General features: G+C 41.7%; 1 protein-coding gene across 2 annotated transcripts in view; it reads left to right on the top strand.

Moving 5' to 3' along the window:
* Nucleotides 1-24752, top strand: part of LOC122786717 (retinoic acid receptor beta-like) — an 85053-nt gene that overhangs the window by 48662 nt on the left and 11639 nt on the right. For both annotated transcript variants that reach the window (XM_044053195.1, XM_044053197.1), the window contains exons 3-5: nt 8377-8518; nt 17157-17317; nt 24529-24705. In XM_044053195.1, the coding sequence (XP_043909130.1) occupies nt 8377-8518; nt 17157-17317; nt 24529-24705 (480 nt within the window). The remainder of the gene's footprint in view (nt 1-8376; nt 8519-17156; nt 17318-24528; nt 24706-24752) is intronic.

Here is a 24752-nt window from a genome sequence, read left to right on the forward strand (position 1 = left end):
GTGTGTCTGTGTCAGAGCTGGTTGGGCGAGTCACACAGCTCCTCTGTTCAGGCCTCTTCTCACCATTTTCTTCCTCCTCCTCTTATTTTCCTTTCTTTGCCAACTCCTTTCTCCCTCTCCTTATCTTACCTTTCAGTCTAACACTATCTGCTGGTCCATCTGTGCTCTTCAGGAGTTCCAATAGACAGATCAGCACTGATTGAGTATCAGGAGGTAGATGGAGGGAGACGCATAAAAGAAGAGTGGGGGTCTGAAGGAACAGTGTCTAGTTTTCCACGTGGTGGCTGTTTGTGCCTTATCTGTTGAGGTTTCACATTTGCCACAGTAACAATGGCGGCCTTTGTGCAGTTCCGACTCCTTTCTTGTCCCGTTGTTCTGCATTTTCAGTTGATACAGTAGACTTATCCACAACACCACCACTGTCCCCATTTTATCTTTCCAAAATGTCACTGTGTTCACTGAAGGAAGTGAGTGTTCATGGAACATAGTATTAAAAATGTCCTGGCCGTTAGTTTAAATTAGGGCTGCGCATTGGCAAGAGCCTGATGAGATAGACCCTGATTTACAGGGGTGATGTATTGTGAATATGGCGACGCTATAATCAACACCATATTTTTTTCCTCCAAAGATCGTTATTTTCACTATGAGAGTTCTAAAAATAGAGCATGCACATAAACAATATAGTTTTATGTGTCTGGTGAGAGGAGTGGAAGGCGGGGGAGAGAGCAGTAAGTAGTAGTAAGTATATGATCAGCTCAGTCACAAATAAGCTACACACACACAGAGAGCAGCATGGGTTACCACACCACCTGCACACATGATGACTTTAACTACTTTTCTAATGAAAATTAACGACATTTTCATTAAAAATTAAAAACAAAAACAATTGCTCGAGTGCAAGTCCTGTTAAAGAACGATGTGGGTACGTATCATCTTAAGAGGCTGTATGGAAATCCTGGCCCATTTGTAGTGGGTACACGGCGTATACCTGTGTATCAGTAAGACTACACTGGGAGAGAGTCACAAAACCACTGTCAAGAACTCTATGGTAGTTAGCTATAGGCAACTGGACATGCTTGAGTCAAGTTAAAGAGGTTTCATCTCTCATCCAAGAGGTTTCTTCAGCTTAACTTAACTCAAGTCAAGCAAGTCCAGTTGCTGTTCTCCTGCTGCCCTGTCTTCCGCCGTCTTGACGTAAAAACAAATCACTTCCTGTGAGAAGCGTGGAAATATCGCTGGATAACTCGAGACCAAAACACAACAATACTGGGAGACGGAGAGAAAGTTATGTGGATCTGATTGGATTAATCAGCACTTTGTGAACTCACGTGGCAATAGCTTTAATGAAACGGTCATCAATTTTACTTAAACGTTACGCACTACAGCTTTAAGAGTTTTTACTTATCTTCTTATAGTTGTTCAAACAACCATGTATTACCCCTGAACTCTCATGTCTTTTCAGTAAACTGCTGGTGTAAGTAATAGCCTGGACTGGATAAACTGGATAATTATCACTCCTCCCCACCACACACACACCCGTACTTTCCACTCTACCTCTTCTCATTTTTCTGGAACCCCCCCAGGGTCTCCAGTGTCCTCTCCACTTTCCACGGCAGTGATAAGATGTCGACATGATTAAGAGTGAAAGCTAATCCGCCGCTCTGCCTCTCCCCTCTCACCAATCGTCAGGCAACACGAAACAAGGGCCGAGTCCAACGAGCCAGACAGGCAGTGCATGGCAGAGAGAGAGAGAGAGAGAGAGAGAGAGAGAGAGAGAGAGAGGGAGGAGGAGGCCAGGTGGACGAGGGGTTGGCTTGTACCTGAATAATTGATAGCAAGCACTTTCGTTTTTTAATCTGTAAATGAGAAGGCCTAAGATGGTAAAGCTGTCGCTCTGACACTCTATCCCCGGCCCATTAAGATAACAACATGTTGGATAATGATCTTGGTTAAGGTGCAGTTTATCAGTCCGGGGGAAGTGGCCTTATCTCCCAGGTGACTGAGCTCATGTCCCCTGATGCACCAACCTTACAACTCAACTCACTATGGCCGTTATCTACAGCAGTTCTGGTATGAAGAGCCGTGTAGCTGTCAACAGAAACACGGTCACCTTCCACGAGGCATTGATTGGAGCTCTGCAGTAAAATCTAATATTACAGTTTAATGTAGAAATCACGTTGGTCATTTACAAAAAAAAAAAAAAAAGGTTTCTTTTACTCGCTCACTCTTCTTCTACCACTTTATCCGGCGAAAGTCGGGGTACACCCTGGACAGTTCGCCAGTCCATCACAGACAAACAACCATCCACTCTCACACTCAACTGAGAGTGTCCGATTTACCTAATCCCCATGTAGCATGTTTTTGGACTGTTGGAGGAAACCAGAGAACCTGGAGAAAACACACACACACACATGCAAACTCCATGCAGAAAGGCCTTCTTGCTGCAAAGGCAAGAGTTCTTTTAGGGTTTCATATAAATAATGACATGCATAGAACTTGGAGAAGACAGTAATTAAACTCAGATATTCCTACAAAAAGACAACACATCACCCGCTCAATATGATCAAGACAACTGAGTCCATGTGCAGCACAGTTTTGACGTTCATTTAAACTGCCTTTATATATGAAGGAAGGAAAATTAGTGAAAACAGAGAGAGTACACTATGCAAACTTCACATGGTTGTAAAGCAATATCTCCACAGCACAGAGTCAAGAGTTTCTGAATGGTGAAGAAGGTTGTTCTGTTTTATATCTCATAAGAAGCAAAAGCTCACACAGTGTTGTACGATTATCTCCTGTGATTTCTCAGTTATAAACTGATCTCCGGTGATACTGCACTGTTTTGCTGGTTTGGTTCGTATCCATATGTTTTCAGAAGATGTGCACAAATATGGACAAAATGAACACAAACAAAGTTTGTTACCGCTCCTCTCCATCTCCAAAGTGTGAATTTAGGATGACATTTACATAACAGAAAAGATGTGAACATTCTTCCATGACTCACTTTCACTGCCATGTAGTCTTTCTTCTCTGTCAGTTTATATTCTATAGAAAAATAGCCACGTTTCTTTCTATAGCAAGGTTATGGCCTTCATAAATCACATTCCATAATCAAAGCTCCTTTTTGTATATGGCTTGTGCAAACCAAACTAATTTTATAGGTACTATAGATTAGATTTATTTCAATAAACCCTCTGAAATGATACAAACTAGACCTTTAACACAATAGTTAGGGGAGTGTATTGAAACTATTGGAAAGTGACCTTGGCGAAGGCTGGTGCTTTCTCTTGTTTCCATGTATGTACACCATTGAGTATTAATTAGTTTTAGTTGGTACACGTGTTACATTTAGGTTTAGCCCAGTGATCCTTCTTTTATAGAAGTAAATTATGTTGGAAGACAATATCAAACGTCAGTGGTGTCATGATTTCATTATATAGTACAACTCAACAGAGCTGGGGATTTGTAAATGGTTCACATACTACGTATATAGAAGGTGAAGTGAGTTTAGCAGCTCTGCCCTCCCGTGCATCCTTGTGTACAAGGTGGGATTCATTCTCACCTTGTCCCCGCAGCTGAAACCTCTGATCTTATAATTTATTTAGCTCAGCAGAAGTAGCCACCCCCTCCTTCCTCCACTTCACAGTTCCTAGGTAAAGGCTTTTCTACAACATGGCTCCGGGGTGTCCTTTGATTGCACATTTATAAGCTTCAAATGAGTAAACCTGCAGGGCACGTGCTGGCAAATGTCGTTTACAGTGTTTGGACCGCACATGTGTCCTGTGGTGACAGCGAGGATGAAAGAGGCAGAAAACACAAGATACACAGTAAATACTGATGAAAGAACGAGAAGACAGAAAAAGAGGAGGCAAAAGAACGGATGTGGTCATTGTTTTAGTTTCAAGTGTCATCTCAGACGCCCGTGTGTTTTCCAGGTTTGTAGAAATGAAGGTGCTCAAAAACATCATTTTGCACCTGTGAAATTATGGAATTATAAATTCTGACTAATCCTTCTGGAATTAAGAAACTTTGCACATGTAAACGTAGTTACCGTTACATAAAGCTGTTTCTTGAATTACACCAAGACTAGGACTGGAGGACTGACTTTTAGCTTCTTGGGGCCATAAAGCTGCTGGTCCAATCAGACCTCTAGTTTTGGAGGCAGTTCATCGTCCCAAAACACCCAACTTGGAAAGTTTCACAACTGGAGACGACAAACTTCAATTGCCTGGTCGTAATCTAAATATTACAAGGGACTCGGAACAGTCACTACTTTGTGGGAATTTCACAAGCATTTCTTATTTTATAACCGTTTCCCATTACATTTTTCCCATATCGCAATCCAAGTAACCACAAAAGGAGAAAATTCAACTTTAACTTGTGCTGAACAGAAATCCAAAGGTTTTTAATGTACAATCTATGCAGAGGTTTGGAAGTTGAAGGATCTGAGATCCAGAGAGAGGGGGTGAATCATAAAGCAGCAACAGTGAACCTGTCAATCAGGCATCAGAGCAGCAAAAATATGTCTTTCAATAGAAAGTGTTGACCATCAAAGTCTCAAAAGCAGTCTTGCACACATCCTCAACATCTGACTTCAATACCACATGCTTCCAGCCAACAACCTATGAGGTCTGTGTGTGGTCTGAAGGATTAGCACCACAGAGGACTCACACCTATCATCATGAAGTGCTATGAGAGGCCAGTCTCCAAGCTTCCTGACCACACTTGACCTACTATAATATGCTTTCTGCTCCACTGAAGATGCTGTGACATCTTCCCTCCGCCCAGTCAGGATGACACTCACTGACTCGCGCAGCCTACAACACAATCATCCTTTTCAGAAGTAATGAAAAGTATACCTCAGCAAGTGTTCAAGCATAGGCTTGGAAACACCATTTGTGCTTCTATGACGACCAGTAACTCAGGAAACATTGCACTCAAAGCTGTAAGAATGGATTCCTCTAATTATCAGCAAACTCTGGTTGCAAGTGTCGAGCAGTGCCAATGATCAAACGCACACTTAAAAATCCACAATGAAATACATCTGGAGACACAGGCTGTAGCTGATGGAACATTCATGGAGCGTCTGTAGAACCTGTGGAGTGCACCTTTAAAAATATTATACACCTTGACTTTTATTCTTAAATTAAGAATAGAAAGACTCTCAGCCGCCACGTTAGGGCTACATTTATTCCACTACATTGTGTCTGACTAAGGCCTTTCCATAGAAAACGATCTATGTCCAGATCAGCGTTCAAGGTCCATATCAGACATAACCTGTGTCCATATTACTACAGCCGAAACATAGGTTTGACTTGCTGACATGTTTTGGTGTTGTATACGGTGGTGGTGTCTAAACATCCCTGATCTAGTTGCAAAGAATCTGAAACTTTCTTAGTATTTAACCTTAGAACCTTCTGCAAACACTGTGGAAACAACAGACTGCAGAGGTGCACACCACTAAAATGATGACATATAACCCTAAGCGTAGTGTACAGTGCTTCTCTCTCACACACATAGAGATTTCCAAGGCTAAGTGTTCTGCATGCTCCCAGCTTTGAATGGCATAAGTACCCGAGTAGCCTTGGGTTCTGCACCCAACCTGAACACAGTTATATGGCAGCTAATGGTGATGCAGGCCGCTGTCATGGTCATCCATCAGACCTCACAGGTAACGTCTACCAACTCACTCGGCTCGCGTCAGCTGGGATAAAGGCCTCTATTAAGAAAATGAGTGATGCCATTTGAGGGGAGGTGACCTCGCGCCGGTCATGTGTCATCAAGGCTGAGGCGTGATTGGCTGCTTTCTGCGAGTATCTGTGCTACCAAAGGGGCGGCGCGGCGGTTGACAGATGCTCGAGGCCGAGGTGAGATGGGCTACAGAGTCAGCCGTTTCACTCCTGTGATCTAATCTGTTACCCATCATGCATCCCGCTTCACTGATGAAAACGCAAGGTCCCATCAGTCACAGGCCGCTACGGTAAATGGAATTTTAACACCCGCACCCAAACCCCCAACCCCCCCATCCTGTGCAGAGGGGCCTGGATGATGGACAATCATGGCAAAAGACCCCAGAGCGATGGAAAATTAATATCAAGAGGTTAAAAAAAAAAAGTGAAGACTCCAGCTTCCTACAGATGCTCCTCTGCTTTCCTGTCACTCTGCTCAGCAACAGAGGCAGCTGAGATCTATTTCCATGCTTCGAGACTTTCAAGGAGTGTCCACACTGCTGCCATTATCACTCCCCTTCAAGCAGGCAGCACAGAGCACTCGGAATGTCACATTGTGTGGCTAAATGTGGTTTTAGATGAACAGGGCTCGAATGGTTAGATAGAAGGGTAATTCGTGGCATCACACAAGAGGAAAGCACAGAGAGGATTCTGAAGATATGTGTGCGATTTGTTGGCCTTGTGTTGGCAGACATTGTGATCAAGAGGTTTTCTTCAGGGAAGAATTACAAGGTTCTAGTAGCTGATGTCACACAAACCCATCATGCAACAGTGGGAATCAAAACAACAACATTTGGGCAGGAGGTGACTCATCTCTTCACAGGCTGTATTGATGAAAAGATAATCAATAACTGTTGGGCCCAGGAATGTCAAAACAGTCGGGGGAATGCAAAGGGGAGAACATTTTACTGCAGTAAAAAAAAAGGTACAGAATACAATGTGTACTCACTTAAATATCTTGTTTGCTTTTCACTTTTTAATTTATGCAATTGCTCAGAATAAACGGTCTGTTGCAGTTAGCTCCCACTGATTCCACACTCACAAAAAGGACCCAGAGTGGACATTATTAGGGTCAGTTTTATCCATTCTGTCAAGTTTTGCCATATATTATCGTATCTCTGTGGATTTAAAGTGCACAGTGAACTCTGGCGGCTTGAAACTGGCACTGGACACTTTCCTGCCAACATGGCGGCGTAAACTAACTATGTTGCTCTACAGTAAAGGTTTAAAACTTGTGTGTGTCTCAGGTCTGCTTTGGAAAAATGTCAACATCCAACCACTAGGGTGCGAACAGACCCCTAAGTGGACGTCTGTGTGCAGCCGGAAATTTGTGACGTTAACTTTGTATGTAGTATATGCTGTTGTACACACGTTTGCAACACCACACCAATCTGGACACTCGGATTTATGTGCATGTGCAGTAAAAATATATGACTATTAATGAGGTTCATCGTTCTTATATTTTGCATTAAAATAAAACCATTTTCTAAAAAGAATTGCTGCATCACTGCTCTTCTATGTTATACATATCCATAATATAAAATGTTCTGTATTAAGTTAGATTATTTCTTCAGCCGGCAGTAAAAATGTTACATTTTTTTCAATATTGTTCACCTCTCCTTGGCATCATACGTCCTTCAGAAAAGAGTTGAAATAATAAAAATACTTAATATTTCTTAGTAATAAAATCCCTGAGCAACAGAATACCATGAATTTATGAAAATAAGTAATGCCACTACTCTGCATAAGGTGAGCTATTTAATTAATATTCAATAAAAACCAATAACTTTCTCTCAAAAAAGAAAGAAGAGAGTAAACTTTATCATTGAACCACTTCTATTACACAGTCTGAAGTTGTTTGTCCCAATTGTTTTTAATGTCACATAGTTAACAGCACATGTGCTGATTGGTTAGATGTCACAATTGTATGAAAAATGTAAGAAAAGATATGTGTGTATACATTTGCATTTCCTGTTCAATGTGGACAAATAGAATAATATTGAGATCTGCGCAGAATCTATAATCAAATGTAATATATCGCAGCATTTATAGTTACCCAATAAAACATGTATAAAACATAATTCACATGCAACGTTTGTGGCAAAAGTCTCAAGACTTCACTTCCTCAGGCTGTAATCATAACTCCTCCATTGTTTTTAACCACTCAGCTGTGTCACTATTGAATTAGACCCATAATGATCAATTATTCTGCTGTTGTAGCGCTGAATTAAAATGAAAGAGTTCTTCTGAAAGAGAAGAGGCTTTGGTCTTCCACAGAAGTTCAATGTCACCTTGCCAGGTTCAGATGTGGTGTTAAAATGCACGGCTGCAGCAAACTGCTCAGTTCTTCTTCCACAGCCTCACTCTTTAAAACCCTGAGCTGCTTCACTCTCTGTTCCAGCTCCGTTTCTGAGCTGAAATCCAGCATTTGAAGCTCCACTCAGCTCCCAGCAGGGACACCGTGCCTCTTTCCTCGCTCTGCCTTAATGGCAAATACTCATAAAGTCTCTCATCAGACTGACACTTCAATGCTGTGGGAGGGAATGGGCGGCGGCTGACGTTTAGGAGAAAAAAAAGAAAACAAAAATGAAGTTAACGTCATGAGAGAGTTGTTTTCGTGAACACCTCCTGTCCTCTGTCTCCTCAGGGTTTTTTCCGCAGAAGCATCCAGAAGAACATGGTGTACACGTGTCACCGGGAGAAGAACTGCATTATCAACAAGGTGACAAGGAACCGCTGTCAGTACTGTCGCCTGCAGAAGTGCTTCAGCGTGGGAATGTCCAAAGAGTGTGAGTTTCAGACACAGATTACACTGTTGTGCTGCTGCTGCTGCTGACCTCATTAACAAAAAAGTGTAAATAGCTCTTTAGACTATGAGTCACATTCACACTCAGTCATCAGTAATTTAGCTTTGCCACTCTCCGCTCCTGAGCCACTGGAGAATATTAATGCCTCCTTGCTTATCCTTTAAATTTTATATTATTTGCATAATACTAGTACATTCAGAATAGTTAGTGCACACACCTGCCAAAGTCACCCAAATAACTGACTCGGGTTGAAAGAAATGTACAAAAATGCTGCATTGGAACCATAGTTTTTACATAGTTCTGCTGACAACGATCAAAGAACCGAAATCAAACATTCAGTCAGAGTCTCGACTCGCCACCACAATCCAAACTGACAAACATGAAGACAAGATGCAGCATTTACACGACGGGGCGACAGTGGTTGAGTGGTAGAGTGAGTCGTCTTTCAACTGGAAGGTTGAGGGTTTGATTCCCAGCTACTCTATATGCTGATGTGTCCCTGGGCAAGACGCTAAAGCTCTATAGACGACTGTGCTGGGTGGGAATGAGTCAATGGCAAAAAACTAAAAACTAAAAACTAAAGCCCCGCTTTACACTATACACTCGAGGATAATTGGCCAGATTTCAGTCCCAATCTGGTCCTTCCGACAATCGTTGGTCTCTACTGATTTTAGGATGATTTGAACAGATTATCTGGCCTATCGGGGATTAACAGACGCGATTTTAACGTCACTGGACATATCAGACTTTTAAATTGTAAGTATTAAACATGTTTGATATTTACAAATGATCAGCGATTGGGGGGCGTGAGCAGAAACCCCGCACTAACCACTAACCACTCCTGGTGGTGGTGGGAGGAGCAACGGACTAAAACCATCAGTTTGTACAAATGAAAACCTGTTTTGTGATATTATACTTATAACAGTATTAACCGCACGTTTAACATGCTTTCTTTTATGCAATAATTCATTCCCATATAATTTAGATGTGTATGATTGATATAAGATTAACGTGTAGGGGAAAAGTGGATGGCCATTCACATTCTTAAGCGGCAAAATAAGGTGGAATATGATACGTCAGAATAAACTATACTGCACTGCAACTCCACACTGGCTCTAAAACACGAGTTCATGATGTGAGACTTGCCTCCGCTCACATTCATATTGATAAGTGCCAATTTTTGCGTGGAAATGACTGAACGCACAGTTTCCTCTCGCGCGTCCTTTTCACAAACGAGCGCCATTGTTTTTAGGAGACTCCGGCTGCCGTCGAGGCCTCGTGTCCCCTCCACTCCATTGTCATCAATAGGAGGAGTTTGCATTTCACAGGTTATTGGCGTCCTTTGATTGCATCAGCATTTATAGCTCAGGTCCGGTTCGCGCTCCATTAGCTCCACGCTCCTGTTTCTTATGCCGTTTCACACCTCGGCAGAGGAGACATGGAGAAGATGATGTCTCCCTATCCTGAGGCTAAACCCCCCCGCAGAGTCTGTGATGAGAAAGAAGACCATCTTCTGTTCAGGGACGGAGGTGACACGGTGACATCATTAGCCTCCTGCTCCGACTGTTACATTTCAAATGGTCCACGTTGACTTAGGCGCTATAACGTCGTCACACGTCTTTTAGCAAACAGAGCTGTTTCTTTATTTAAGCTATCGTATTGTATTGTTACCCGAGATCACCTTTTATCCACATGAGCATAATATACATATATACACATGTATGTACATACATTTTTCTTTCAGTTTGATCTGCTGATGAGAGTTCAAGGAGTCGTGTTATATTTTAGTGAATATTGTAAGTGACGTGTCCGCTGAGCACATTGTTATTGTTATTGTTGAGTGGTAACTGAACATACCTGGGATACAACGTGACTTTTGGGAAAAGTCTGTGGATCGATTGCTCAGTCAGGAAGTAAAATAAATGAATGAATGAATGAATGAAGCTGCAGCTGCTGAGAGAAATGATTCTGTATCAACTTAGACTTGCTTGTTTGAGAAAGGGAGCAAAGATGGATAGTTAGAGAGAGAGGACATGATTACGATGGAGACCTTACATCCTGATGAGTGTCGGCACATTCATCTCCCTGACCTTACAACAACATAACCTGTATGAAAGAGAGAAGGCAACTAAACTGGAACTCCTGCAAAGTGCAAATGCTCTGGCATTAAGTAGATGTTGTGTTTATTATCAAAGGCTTATTATCAAAATGTTTCAGTCACGGCAAAAAGAGGTGGCAACTCTTTCCCCAAGCAAAAAAAAAACCCTTTTCAAATATTAGGGATGATTCAAGAAACTTTGCTTAGACTTACGTGGAGATGAAACTTTTGCCGACAATCCAAACTCTGAGAAGAAAACCACTGGAGACACGAGCAAACAGCAACAGGAGGTCACAGTCAAAGCTGCAGAGGACAGGAAAGCACACAGGTGCAACACATTAGGGCGGAGCAACTAATCACAGAGGAATGAATCACACTGCGGCAGGAAGTCAGGAAGGCAGTTACAAAATAAAACAGGAAATGTGTGTCAATCTTTAAGGTCTAATTGGTTTTTCCTTACTTTTCTTTCTTACTATCGTAGACAAATCTCATCTATTTGTATTATTGCACTCAAGCAACAAACGTTATCTATTTAATTGGCATGAATGTAATCTGAATAACATCAGTGATGATACTCAGCCACATATCATTGCCTTATAGTCAGTTGCCATCGCGGCTATTTTGAAAATTCATGAATCAGTTAGAACAGAACAGTGATGCACTGATGCACGCTTTCTCTTAGAGTGTTGCTTCTGTGATAAGCTGGTGACCTATGACCCTTTTTGTCCAGAAATACGGGTTCACTCACATTTGCAGAAACATAAAAGACATCATGTGATCCTGAAAACTGTATTAGAGCGGCACATGATGGTTAAAAAATTGTGATATGATTATAATTGGTACAACCAAAGATTTTTGCTTTTTCATGACATAAATAAATAAATAAATAAATAAATAAATAAATAAATATTGCTCATGATAGTATTGTGATTTTGATTGCTGTGCCACCCTGGACTCTCTAATATCTTAGTTATTAGAGGGACTGCCGTCCAGTAAAGTACTAGTCTTGGTCGGGAATAAATCGAATCTGTATATTCTCTAACCGTGAGAGCAGTGAGACCTTCATCACCTTCATCTCCCTCCCGATTCAGGGTCATATTTTCACGTTGCAGGTTTCCCAACTGACAGCCCCTTCTCTTTTCTGTCCCCCTGCACAATTAAACACATTCGCTTAGACTCAGAGCTCTGGCGGCGGCGAAGACTAATCATCGCTCCTCGACAGCCACCTGGTTAGTGTTAGGGAGCTGCCATGTTAAGTGCTGTGGCAAGTGGCCCGGGCTGGACCGTGTGGACTCTAGATAGATGGTGTTTGTTTACCGCTGCATCTGTTTGCTTGCAGAGACACTGTGCAGAGCTTGGCAGCGCGCAGATGGCTCCTCAACAACGGCCGTCATCCATGCTCACTGCCCCTGAACCACACAGCATCCAGCTGAAGTGGCAGAGCAGACAGACAGAGAGAGAGAGAGAGAGAAATGCCAGGCTGCAGCAGGGGGGGAGAAACAGCTGTTAAAAAGAAATCAAGCAGACAAAAGATGGCAGGACATTGCTCTTTATCTAAGGGAGGGGGAGATGATTGTCTTGGAGTGTGACAGTAGGGATCGCTGTCAACTGTGTATTTACCAACGTGTTTTATTCCCACTCCATCCCATAGTTGTGGGCACTTGACCACAACACTTGAGATTCACAGTACTTGCTGTGAGGCAGTAAAAAAAAACACACACACACACACACACACACAGCTCTGAATCTATCAAAGCATAAAAATGAGCCATTAACCACATTTGAATGAGTTAAAACTGCATTTTCCAACAAAAACAATCTGCACGTCATCGCAGCATCAGCAGTAAACTGTCTCCATGTCCACATGTCAGTGGAGACGATTCTCTGGCCTGCAGTTTAGTTTCTGAAAGTACGACTAGGAGGTTTCTGTTATGAGGTCAGACGGAAACTAAAGTGTTGACAGAGCTGTTCATTTCATTGATTACAATGCTTTTTGCTTAAACTTTAGCTGCACACATTTAGCAGCAGCAGTTTGAAAACATCAACAACACTTTCAGGACGGCAGGTGTATTTTATTATGTAGCCCATGCACAGGAAACTGCAATGACATAACCACAATCCCACCCAAGCTGCTTTTGCCAAAGATCCATAGGCCTAAGTCTCTTGAAACACCCGTGTCTGAAGGTTAGAGTGTGTGATGTAAAAGCTTCTATAAAAACAGCACTTAAGAATCCAAATGGATCCCCGTTAAGCATGTAAATATTAAAATGGAGATATTTTACAACAGAAGCAGCGATCACAGGAACTGATTAATAATGAAAGGCCCGGCTCTGCATGGGTTCCCTTTATGTGGTTATTTTAAAAAAGCCATATATTTGAATGGCTTTTAATCTGAATGCTTCCTTTTTTGATGAATCTTCTCACAGTCACAGTGTTATTCTTGTTTGTTTGTGTGGGTGCGTGCATGCATGTGTGTGTGTGTGTGCGTGTGCATGCGTGTGTCTGTGAGTGTGTGTGTGTGTGTGTGCATGCATGTGTCTGTGCGTGTGTGTGTGTGTGTGCATGCATGTGTCTGTGAGTGTGTGTGCGTGTCTGTGTGAGGGGATGTGTGCACTTGCCTCACCGCTGTCTTCTTAAATCACATCTCGTGGCTTGTTGTCGTGTGCGAGGACCACAACCCCCTCATCAGACACAAACAGTGTCACTGCACTGTGACAAATCACAGACACACCCGCACACACACACACACACACATACATACACATGAACAGATTGTGGACCACCCCCCCTTTCTATACCATTAATCTGTACCATGGGGGGGTGGCACACACATACTCTCTGAAGCTTAATGTTGTTGTGGTTCATACTTTGCCTTTTCTGAAATGAAGACGTTTTTGGCAGGAAGCTGGTGATGTGGTCCACGGTTAGGCAACTGTTTTTTATGGATGCATGACTATTATGGAATATTACATTTTGTTTTGCAGACCATAATCAGGGTGTACCATTTCAGCTTTAGTCAGTGATTTGTTTCAAAAACACTTTTTATCACATTTGTTGAAATCCTCCTCAAATTCACTTTCTTGAGGTGGCGATATGCCCACAATTTAGAGTATTTCTACCACAGAATTGGCCCAAACCGTATGTAGGAGTTGAAATGACACTGAATGTATTTAATGTTTATCTTTTTCTCATGTGTAGTCGTCAACAAACTCACATTTGAATCATGTTCAGTACAATATAATATCAGGCCTGTCATTCTTTCACAATGGAACATCACATACTTTATGTGCAATAACAACCACATGTGACTAATGTCACATTCATACACTGTATGTGCACATGATGTATTTATTGTAATTATTATTCTAGTTTACAGCAATTAAGTCAATGACATTATTGGAGCAGATTTGATTCAGTCAAGTGTAAAAAAAAATTAACCACGTGATTTCATAATTACTATCACAGATAATCAAACTTAACACATGGGGTTTATAATGTATATGCTAAAAAGAAAATGATTTTATGTATATTTACATATCATTACAACATTATTTAATTTGGATCAGCACTTACACAACACGGCTCTGTGTCCTCTCTCTGTCAGATCGTGTCCACTGTCCCCACACTGACCCTCGACACTGTGATGTAAGAGAAGGTTAGAATCCCGTCTCTCAGCATCAGTTTCATTTTACTTCTCTGTGGATTATCATTGCTGGGCATGATGCAGAAAATGCATCCAGGTTTTCTGTCCACTTTGTTTGGATAGAGTAGGTAGCAGTGACCGTGCAGAGTCAGTGCAGCTCTGGTTCATTCTTTTTTCATTTCAAAGACTGAGCCGCTACGAGATAAACTGTGACCATAAAAAACGATATAGTACAAATTAAAAGAATAGTCAAAGACTGTACAGTACATACAGTAATGATGTAAATCCACTGTGAATGATCACTCTCCAGTGACTCAGACAGTCTGTCATTAACAGCAGGTTAGAAGGGGAAATCATGAATGGCCTACACAGTAATCTGAATAGTATAGAATCCACTATTCTATAAGAGGATTGGGGGTAACATTTTGCCTTAATACTATGAATAAAACTGTTGATATCATGGAGACGTATGGCTTCACTGCACTATTATGGCTAATTAAAAAAGTCTCTGTCCGGAAAATGGATGATGGGGGATTCTACTGCCAGACAAGCACTGATATGATCTATCATTGTTATCATCCCATTTTAATCTGTGAGCTAATGAACTCTGTCGTTGTCAGAGCTTGAGTTACTCTCTTTATAATCACAGTTGATGTAGTGGAAATTATTACATACAGTACAGTACAGTACAGTACAGTACAGTACAGAGCCAACTCCAGAGTGGACATATAGGTCATAGATGTAGGTCAAAATGTATCAAGTGAATAATGTCAGTACATTTTCTAATTGCTCTGAGTGGAGGAATCAGTAGAAGCTTGGTTAACTTTATAACCAGAGGGAGTAAAAAGGACAATGGGGGCCGATCCAGGCATGCATTTTGAATATTAACAACTATCTTTTAAATACCATCGTCAAATAAGTCCTTACAATGTTGATTAAGTCTATCAGCTCCACACGACTCGTGTCACCCGGGGACATTCCCGCAGTAAAACAAACAAATGAGTAAAGTGAGACGACCGTACACAGGTTGGAGTTTGACTGAAAACACAAAGAAGTCACAAGTTCCAGACGTGAATTGTACTGCTCACAAAACCGGGGATTTTTAGCACTTTGATGGAACAGATGCTTCTTGTCTCCACCTGATGCTGCTCTGCTGCTGTATACACACAAATGCTCCCTTTTTGCCTTTGAGAGCCTGTTTTCAGCGGCAAAGAAATAACATAGCATTGTTCCTGTTCACAAAGACCAGACAGAGGCAGAGTAACCAAGTTACCAAGAGATTACAAAACTAAAAAAAAATCTCCCATGAACCATGTGTGAGTCCTAACCCAGTCTTTGGGAACCACTGCTCTAGAAAACCATCTCAAGAATCTCTCTTTTTATTTTCATCTTATTCAGATCGTACAGTGCTAACAAACATCCCTGCTCACATTTAGTTTCCTCTGCCCTTTGAATATTTCACACATGAATTCACTGGATCCTTGTGCAAGTGTTTGTTCACAGCGATGACACGTTACCTAAAACTGCTGTTCACACTCGAAGCCTCACCGTTGTTCTCCGTTGTTAAGTAGGCCACCGTTTGTAAAGAAAATAAAAATCCTAAATACATCATCATTTCTCTATTTGTAGAGCGGCTTTAAAGGTTTCCCAACCCTGGTTTAATGTGTGAATAGAAGTGGGTTTTATTGTAAACTAGGGCAGAGGATGTGACTGCTGAGGTCTCGCTCGTCTCTCGGGTGTCTCAGCGCCGCTCTTTCGTTTTAAAGCTGCGTGTGCAGCTCTATCAGAGACGTGTGATGTCGGCACGGTCATGCTGTGTGTTAAGTAATAAACCTGCGAGGTGTGTTTGAATCTCCTGCTGCAGCAGACATCAAACGCTCTGCAGCTCATGAAGCGAAGGACTCCATGGACTTGAGTCTCTCAGGAGACTCTGTGCACACAGCAGCAGCAGCAGCAGCAGCCTGGGCTTTGTTTTGTACTGTGGGATTCTCTTGCAGAGGTTTGCGCACCTGTTTCTTCTGGGATTTCTTGAAGTGAATTACGACAGAGACTGTTGTTAAATGCAAGCGTGTCTAGTGCCTAGTGTCCTTTCGCCTGCATGGCCTGGTTCACTATCTTGGACTCAAACCACAAACAACCTTTTTTCATGACAACATTTTTTTAAATGCATAAGAAATGTAGATAAGTTTTAAGCATGCAACTGCATGTTTGTATGGATTTATGTTTTTCATTACCTTCAGAATGTGCCTTTTATATTCAGATCAGGATCAGCTCTCCAGAGGCGGCCATTTTTGACCACCATGTTTTTACAGTAGCCCACAATGGACAAACTTAACAAACTGAAGGCTACATAGCTTCTCCAACACACTTGGAAAGGAAGGGTGAGGTGAGGGATATTCATGCAACATGCAAAATTACTAATCACAAACTAAGTGATTAGCATTGTGACCAAAATAACACAGGAATTTCACATTGATAAAGATAAAGAGGGAGTTTGTGTGTGTTCACCTGGCAGTTCAGGAGCCAGAGCCAATAAAACTCAAATGTGAATATTGATTAAATGCATTTTCAATGGTGAAAAACCTGTTTAAACCCGGGATTAAACTGATTTATGACCAGTTGGATTAGGGTATATTTAGGATTAAGCTAGTGGGACCAAACTGGCAAAGAGCAGAACAGTCTGTAAGTTTTCTGTCTTTAACAATGACTCGCTTGTATAACTCAACATCTTATCTCTTCAAAAAGTCACTATAAAAAATGTTCTGTTCCTCTTTCATTTATCTTTTGTTTGAATTCAATCCACCAAAACCCACATTTGCTAAAAATGACAAAGTCATCCATTTGTTGATGCCTAATCCCAATCCTTTGTTCTCCTGCAGCTGTTCGGAATGACCGGAATAAGAAGAAGAAAGAGAGCCCAAAGCTGGAACTGGCAGAGAGCTACGAGCTGACAGCTGAGCTGGAAACCATCATCGAAAAGATCCGCAAGGCCCATCAAGAAACCTTCCCCTCCCTCTGCCAGCTTGGCAAATATACCACGGTGAGTTTACTGTCCGGCCGAGCCTGGAAAACATCCATACACTGGATCAATCATGTTTCTGAGTCATAGACATAACAGAGTCTGTGTCAGACTGGTTTGCATCTTTGATCTTGCAAATTAGCCTATGAGACTGAGAATGAGTCTCATAATGTACTTTAAATGCAAATCCTCTCCAGCACTTTTTCTTCATCTTCTTCTTCATCTTCTTCTTCTTCTGCTGGTTTGGTTTGACATTAAGTGTGATAGAAAGACAGAGAAGGTTGTTGATGTAAAAACACTGTGCAACTAACACATCATCGCCCACAGGTTTCCTCTGTAGACAAATCTGACATGGAAGCAGGATTTCTTTATCCCACTTTTCTTATGTTGCAAGAGAGAGAGGTTGAAAAAAAATGAAAGCTTCCAACATCAAACTGTCTTCAGGGATTCAGACGGTGCCCCATGCCGACGTTGACTCCAGCCTCGTCTGACATGTCTGAAAAGTAGAATAAATAGAGATAAATCACATTGCATCATTATCTGCGTTTGTAAGTCAAGTGACACATTCAGGCAGTGACATGTGACGGAGCAAAGCTGGGAGGAGAGAAAGCTCGTCAGGGTTTGCGTTTGCTTTGTTCCTGCTTAACACAGCAGAAGTTCAGCAGCTCGGGATTAAACTGCTGTTTGACCAGTTTGACTGTGTTTGTTACCAGGTCATTAGTCGAGCACATTAACTGCTTCACATAAAAGGGAGAGACGGGGATTCAACCTTTCTTTTTACACCTTGGAACAGCTCCCAATAATTTCAACATATCAGATGAATTGCAGATTGACTGAAAGAGGGACTGAAGTGAAACATACAAAATAGTAACGACTGTAAAATTGTTACTGAGCTCCATTATGTTGTTGTTTTCTTCTTCAGGAGGTTGGCTTTAAAGTTGCGGCCCGGGGGCCACATGTGGCCCTCCAATCAATTTCAAGTTGTAACGAGTCATTTCTGTATGGTTTTTTTTAAATTAATAGATTAAATTTGCATCATAAATATGTTGTTTTTTTATTGTGAATATTGTTGCATATTAAAACAAGCACTTTTATTTTGAAATGATCCAATCTAACTTTATTTGTAAAGCACTTGGACCAAAGTGCTGTACGGAATAATGGATAAAAGACAGAAAAGCTCACACAAGGCAATGGAGTACATATAAAAAAGGAATCAATAAGGCATATTTATATATCATTTTGAGCTCATATCTATATATATATTTTTTATTTCACTGGCCCCCGACTGAACAGACGAGACACTCAGTGGCCCACAGGTCATTTGAGTTTGAGACCCCTGCTTTAAACATTCTTTGCTAAAGGCTAGGCTAACAGACAGACCCACACAAACTTGTAAAAAAAATGGGGTATCTGTACTAGCACAAAGGTCAGAGGTCATAGGGTGGAAAGAAAACCTCCAAACACTTGAAGCCGCAGGACGTCTGACAGCTCTGCATCACCAGCACTTTGACTGACAGCAGACGTGGCGTCGTTGTTCAGGAAGCTGACGGTGTTTAATGTGAGTGTTTTTAGTTTCACTTACATATAGATCACAGTCAGCAGGAGGGAGCTGTGATTGACACAGCAGCGCCACAGACACCTCTATTGTGAGGATAATTAGAGGAGGAGAAGGAGGAGCGAACGCTTAATGCTTGGGCGGAAATCTCACGACACCTGTCAATCATTTAAAATACCATTTATGCAAAGATAAACAAACCGAGCGAGCAGCTGTAGTGTGCAGTAATGCGTCTCTTGTCGGCGGGATGATAACTTTGCAGTGGAGATGCACTTAAATTGAGTAAATGGTGTTAGCGCAGCTTTACACTGTCGGTGCCTCAGCTGACACATTATAATACACACACTCGATTTTTCTCACTTTCACTCCAAACGCAAAGCCACTAATCGCTGTAACTCCTTCTCTTCTCCACCCTCATCCCATTCAATCTCCCATAAGACACTTCCTGCATTTTACAAAATAATCACTCGGCACTGAAGCAAAATCCATCGCTGAAAAGAATAAGACATGATAGCAAAAATATTGCTCCCTGGCTGTGATATAAGCCAGTGTTTGCTGTTTGTTGCAGCGGCAGTAGGACCCCAGATAAAGCCTTAATCTGGATCAGTGGTAATTATGCTTGCTCGCAGACTGTGAGAAATTCCTCATTATTAGTGATTGGATCCTGATGCGCCTTTTGAGTCCTCCTCATTGGAAACAGAAGAGAGGCTCCTGCGCCCCTAGATTAGGTTAAAGCTCCAATTATTGTGGTGAAATATTCAAATCCTAGTCTGCAGCGATTTAGGAGTTCACTGCTGTGTTAGCAGAGATAGTTGTGCGAGTGAGAGGGCTCAGCACCACGATGAATAATGCTTCATGGACAGTGATGGTGATGACCGATGGCCTGTGCTCTCCCTGCATGCAGACCTTTCCCCACTCTGCATCTGCACACAAGTCCGCTGACGTACTGCAGAGCGCTCCTTCCCTCACTGCCACCTTCTCCTCCAACGTGACTGCAGCTTCTTTATGATTTGTTTGAATAAATGATCGTAAATCAAATCATAAATTAAATTAGAATTCCGCGGCAACTTCCTTGTTTCGCTGTATTGAATTATGAGGACGGGTGTGATTGACTGCAAATTGCAGGGGAGAAAAAAAAAATCCAGCGGCGAATGATCGCTCCCTCCTCAACCCCACCCTTTTTTTTTAGTCCCCTCCCTTCTCCTCTCTGCAGCCAGAGGGAAGAGTAAGATAAGTTGCTTTAATATCAGCCAACCCCCAACATATGTGCACTGTGCAAACACACACTCTCTCTCTCTCTCTCAGACGCACACGCACACCGCTTCAAATCACACGTCAATCAGTGGAATGTGCATCCACACTGCTGTTGTGTCGACTGCAACTCGTTGTGTGTGATTTAAACACAGTGCAAATGTGGCTCTCACTTAACCCCAGATCATATTTAATGATCTCTCGCTCCCTTTCTTTCTCTCTCTCTCTCTGTCTCTCTGTCTCCCGGGTGCTCACACAATCACACAATAGATTGTTTGCTGGTGACCGTGTCCAGCAGCTGTGCCGCTAACTGCCTTAACAACCACAGGGGGATTGATGTGCTGTGAGTGGAGGTGGTGCTGATGTTGGTGCTCTGGCTCTCTTTACAGTCGCTTCAGTGGTGAGGTCAGGGGCCGGGGGAAAGCTGTGGTCATGGCCTCTCATGCTGAAGTCGCCCCTGAGGGTTTGGCCTGAGATCTTGTTCCCACCTGGTTTTAACAAGCATCCCGAGAGACACGACCAAAAGTGAATTGCTCTAAACAGACACCGTATATGAGAAATGGGCGTAATATTCCCGTGAAGTCTGTGAAGTCTGGAGATTTGTGATTTGACCGCCACCATGTCAGATACTGGACGATACCAGCTGTCAATTACACTGGTGTCCACTTACGTGTGTCCAGTGTTATCGGCACAGTATTTACATAATCATGTACAAAACTGACTCCATGTTCTGTTGAAGATGACCTGAAGCGAATGACGCTGTAAATCAAATGAGAGTTATAATAAAAGTTCCTTTCTCCATAGCCCTCCATTCAAACTGAGTCACCCAGAAGACTACATAAATACTGTAGAGTAAAATGGTGATTAAAAACTAGTTAGGAAGTAAGAATCGAAAACCACAAATCTTGTGTTTTGGTCTTTTCACTTTATTATAACTTATTTTCTTTCCTTATCCAGCTTTCGCTCTCGCCATAGTGTTGTCCAACTCCAGTCCATTTAAGCTACTTTGAATTTAATTATTGAGGTATGTTAGTCCGACTAAGACTAGTTGGATTTTGTGGGGACTAACGTGTTCACATGACGCTCAGAAAACCAATCCAAATAAAATCTGACTTTGAACATGTAAATGCACTGATTGTCTTTGAGTGATTCTAAAAGTCTAAAAGACACAAGGAGAGCATGTTACCTTTGAGGTTTGAACTGGAGATGCTTCAGTCTGTGCTGAATAAACAGTTGAAGTGTCGGAGGAGTTTGTTTTTCAAACTCAAAATGCTCCGTGAAAAATGTCTTCCTGCAGTTGCACTGTAGGCTAGTCATTATCTGAAAATAAAAAGTCCATGCAGAGAGTCAATTAGAGCTTCTTGTGGTTTTGTCTCGGTCTCTCCCGAGGCCTCTGAATCATACTGTGTTCAATCCCAGCTCAGAACTACAGAGTGAAACTCTCAGATTCCCATTCTGTTGGAGAGCTTTTTATGCATGTTTTCATTGTTTGTGTGTGTGTGTGTTTCCTGTCAAGCTCTTACTGACCTGAGGAAGCAGAGGACTCATGCTCTGTGGTGTTTGCAAGGACAAATATTATCGTCGCCAAGTGTCCGATTACTTTTGAACTATTGCAGTTTAGGACCAGTTTGCTTACATGTCTATGTATTTGTGTTGCATTATCACTTTGCTTCAAAAATAGTGGATTGATAAATGATCATGAAATTGATTACGTCCTTCTGAATAACCTTCCATATGATAGTCACAAAGAATGAGAAGATACTGAAGAGTTTTCACGACCATGGAAACAAGAACTGAAAACTATTTCTGCACCCTGATTAAAAAGAAACATTGTTGATGTGGGGTATTTTAAATCTAATGAGAGTCAGGTTTTCACTTGTTTTAGTGAATTTTTTTTATGAATTTTGGAGGGAAGTTCAGGAAGGAAAGGAAAGTTACACTTACATTATTAATTGAATCATTTCAACAGGGAAACAGGGAGATGGAGGATTTGAAAATGTATCAGTTTAGAATATTAATTAATTTAAAAAAGGTTATATTGCAAAAATAGATAATGAACTTTAAATAGGAGATAGACAGTGAAAGCAGAAGGCTAAAATGTGATTTGTTTTTTATGTAATTATTTATACTTTGTTCTTTCAATTGTTAAGGTTGCCTTTGTGGTGTAGCAGTCTGATTTTTTTATTACATATATTGTGTTGATATTTACTGGTTTTTTTTGTTGTAAATAATATTTAATTAGTTAATTCATTAATCAATTAATTAATAAATGAATGAAAACGCCAGGTATGATGAACCCCTGGTTTCTAACATATACCATAATTCTGTATAGGTTGTCCCTCCTCATTGTGTGTGTGTGTGTGTGTGTGTGTGTGTGTTACCTTCTCTGTGAGCGTGTGCTGCGTGTCCTTGCTACATGTGGAGACTCACCCGTGTAGAACAGATGGCCTATTCCATGTAAACCATCAGAAAACTAAATGGTCATCAGATGCTCCATCTCCACCATCAGCCAGCAAAGCACAGCTTTCCTGTGCTACACCCAAATCATTCCCCAGCTGCTGCGGCTCACTCTCCTCTCTCTGAATCTGTCATATTATCTTCTGCACTCGTGGCCCTTACTTTACACTCCTTTTTCCAATTGTTAGCTGCAGCACTAACCCACAGTAAATAGTAATAACCACTGCAGAATCACCTCTTTAAATGATCCACCTTTGGAGGCTCCGTGTCTCCATGTCTCGGGCCGACCGCAAGCAACAACGGAGCTGAAAAATAATGGGGAGCAAATATGACAAATGCTGTAGGCATGTAGGAGAAAGTCAGACACGTGTGTCAAACAAGTGAAAAAGGATACTGACAGTTTTATTTTTGGATTAAGTTCACTTCATGTTTTCAGCAGTAATTTGACAGCTTGCAGGCCTTATTAGATTAACACAAGAGTTTTAGCCGCCAAAAGAATATAGTTTATTTTTGTTAAAACCCGTTAATTGTGTTTTCAAAATCAAGCGGGTCACACTCGAGGAAGCCATGAGATAATGAACACCGGTACACTTACTGAAAGAGAAAACACAAACTGGCAGAAACTGAAAGGTGAGCACAGGTGAAACTAACGAGGGAGGAGCATGCAATCAAGGTGGCGGGAAAATACAGGAAGTGAGTTAAAGTGAGTTAAAGAAATAAAACAGGAAATGAACAAAAATCATAACAGAAACGTTATCAGAGTAACATATGTCACATTGACAACTTTATGTCAATATATAGTAAACCTTTGTTATGTTTATATTAAGGAAGATAATATTGCACTATATATAATTAAAAAAATAAAAAATGATGCGGGAATCTTAAGTTTGTAAACTGTTTTCTGTCCCACACAAAAGTCCATAGAGAAAATCAGTGTTTTTGGCTCGCAGGGACACAGGAGCTGCTGGTCCACTGCTGCCTCATGTGGTCAGTTTGTGTCACTGCAGTAAATCTGAACAAAGGATTTCAAACACAGAAGTGACAGAAAAACACGTTTTTACTCACTGATAGAGGCAGCAGGGGATCAACGACTCCTGTGTGCTGTGATGTAAAATCAGAGATTTTCTCTATGGACTTTGGTGTGGCAGAGTGAGTGGTTTACAGTGAAACAAACATCATTGCAGGTCTGATGGTATAATAATAATAATAATAATAATTCCTGTCGTGATCCCGGACATATGCAATTACACTTTTACTCCGACTGATAAAAACAGTGACAAAAATCTTTAAACACAGTTAAAAGTGTGACTTTACTTTGCCGACATCCAAAATAAACAGAAACGTGAATGTCGTTCACATTTTCTGACACAATGTCTACACTTTACACATCAGCATTGTGAATTCATGCAACTCCTTCCATCAGGGCTCTTCCAAACGTCACTGTCCTTCCTTTCAGACATGACTCGCCGTCTTTGTGTCTTCTCTCTAGTCTCTTACAGCACATTTACATCCACGTTTTCCTCTCTGCTCATTGTCGTTATTGCTCCCTGGCGTTCACACGTCCAGAGCTTGTGTATAGGTTCTAGATGCTATAGCTGTATTAATGGCAGCTCTGGCTTCAACTCGCCCTGCGCTACCTGTCACAGCTCTCTTTCTGCATCCCATCATTGCATAAGCATCCCACTGGCACTGTTATGCTCATTATCGCAGGGCCAGGCTCAGCTCGGCTCAGCTCGGCTCAGCTCAGCGTATTCACAACAACAATCCTGGCAGTGTTTTTCAGAGCTCTGCTCTTACGGAGCCTATTTACTGTCGGTAACTGTGACACATATGGAGCAGAGTGAAGAGGGTGCACTGAGGAGATCATTAGTAACAGTCTGTGCAGTGACAAAAGTAGCTGCCTCCTCGGCTGACGGCTTGCTCTGTGTGTGTCTCTGTGTGTGTGTGTGTGTGTGTGTGTGTGTTACAGAACTCAAGTGCAGACCACCGTGTGAGGCTGGACCTTGGCCTGTGGGACAAATTCAGTGAGCTGGCCACCAAGTGCATTATCAAGATCGTGGAATTTGCCAAACGAGTGCCTGGCTTCACGGGGCTGACCATCGCAGACCAGATCACGCTCCTGAAAGCTGCCTGTCTGGACATTTTGGTGAGAGTTAATGAATTACGTTTTGAAGATTCTGTGGCACAGATGTG

This window comes from Solea senegalensis, linkage group LG20 (genome assembly GCF_019176455.1).
Source record: "Solea senegalensis isolate Sse05_10M linkage group LG20, IFAPA_SoseM_1, whole genome shotgun sequence".
Classification (NCBI taxonomy): domain Eukaryota; kingdom Metazoa; phylum Chordata; class Actinopteri; order Pleuronectiformes; family Soleidae; genus Solea; species Solea senegalensis.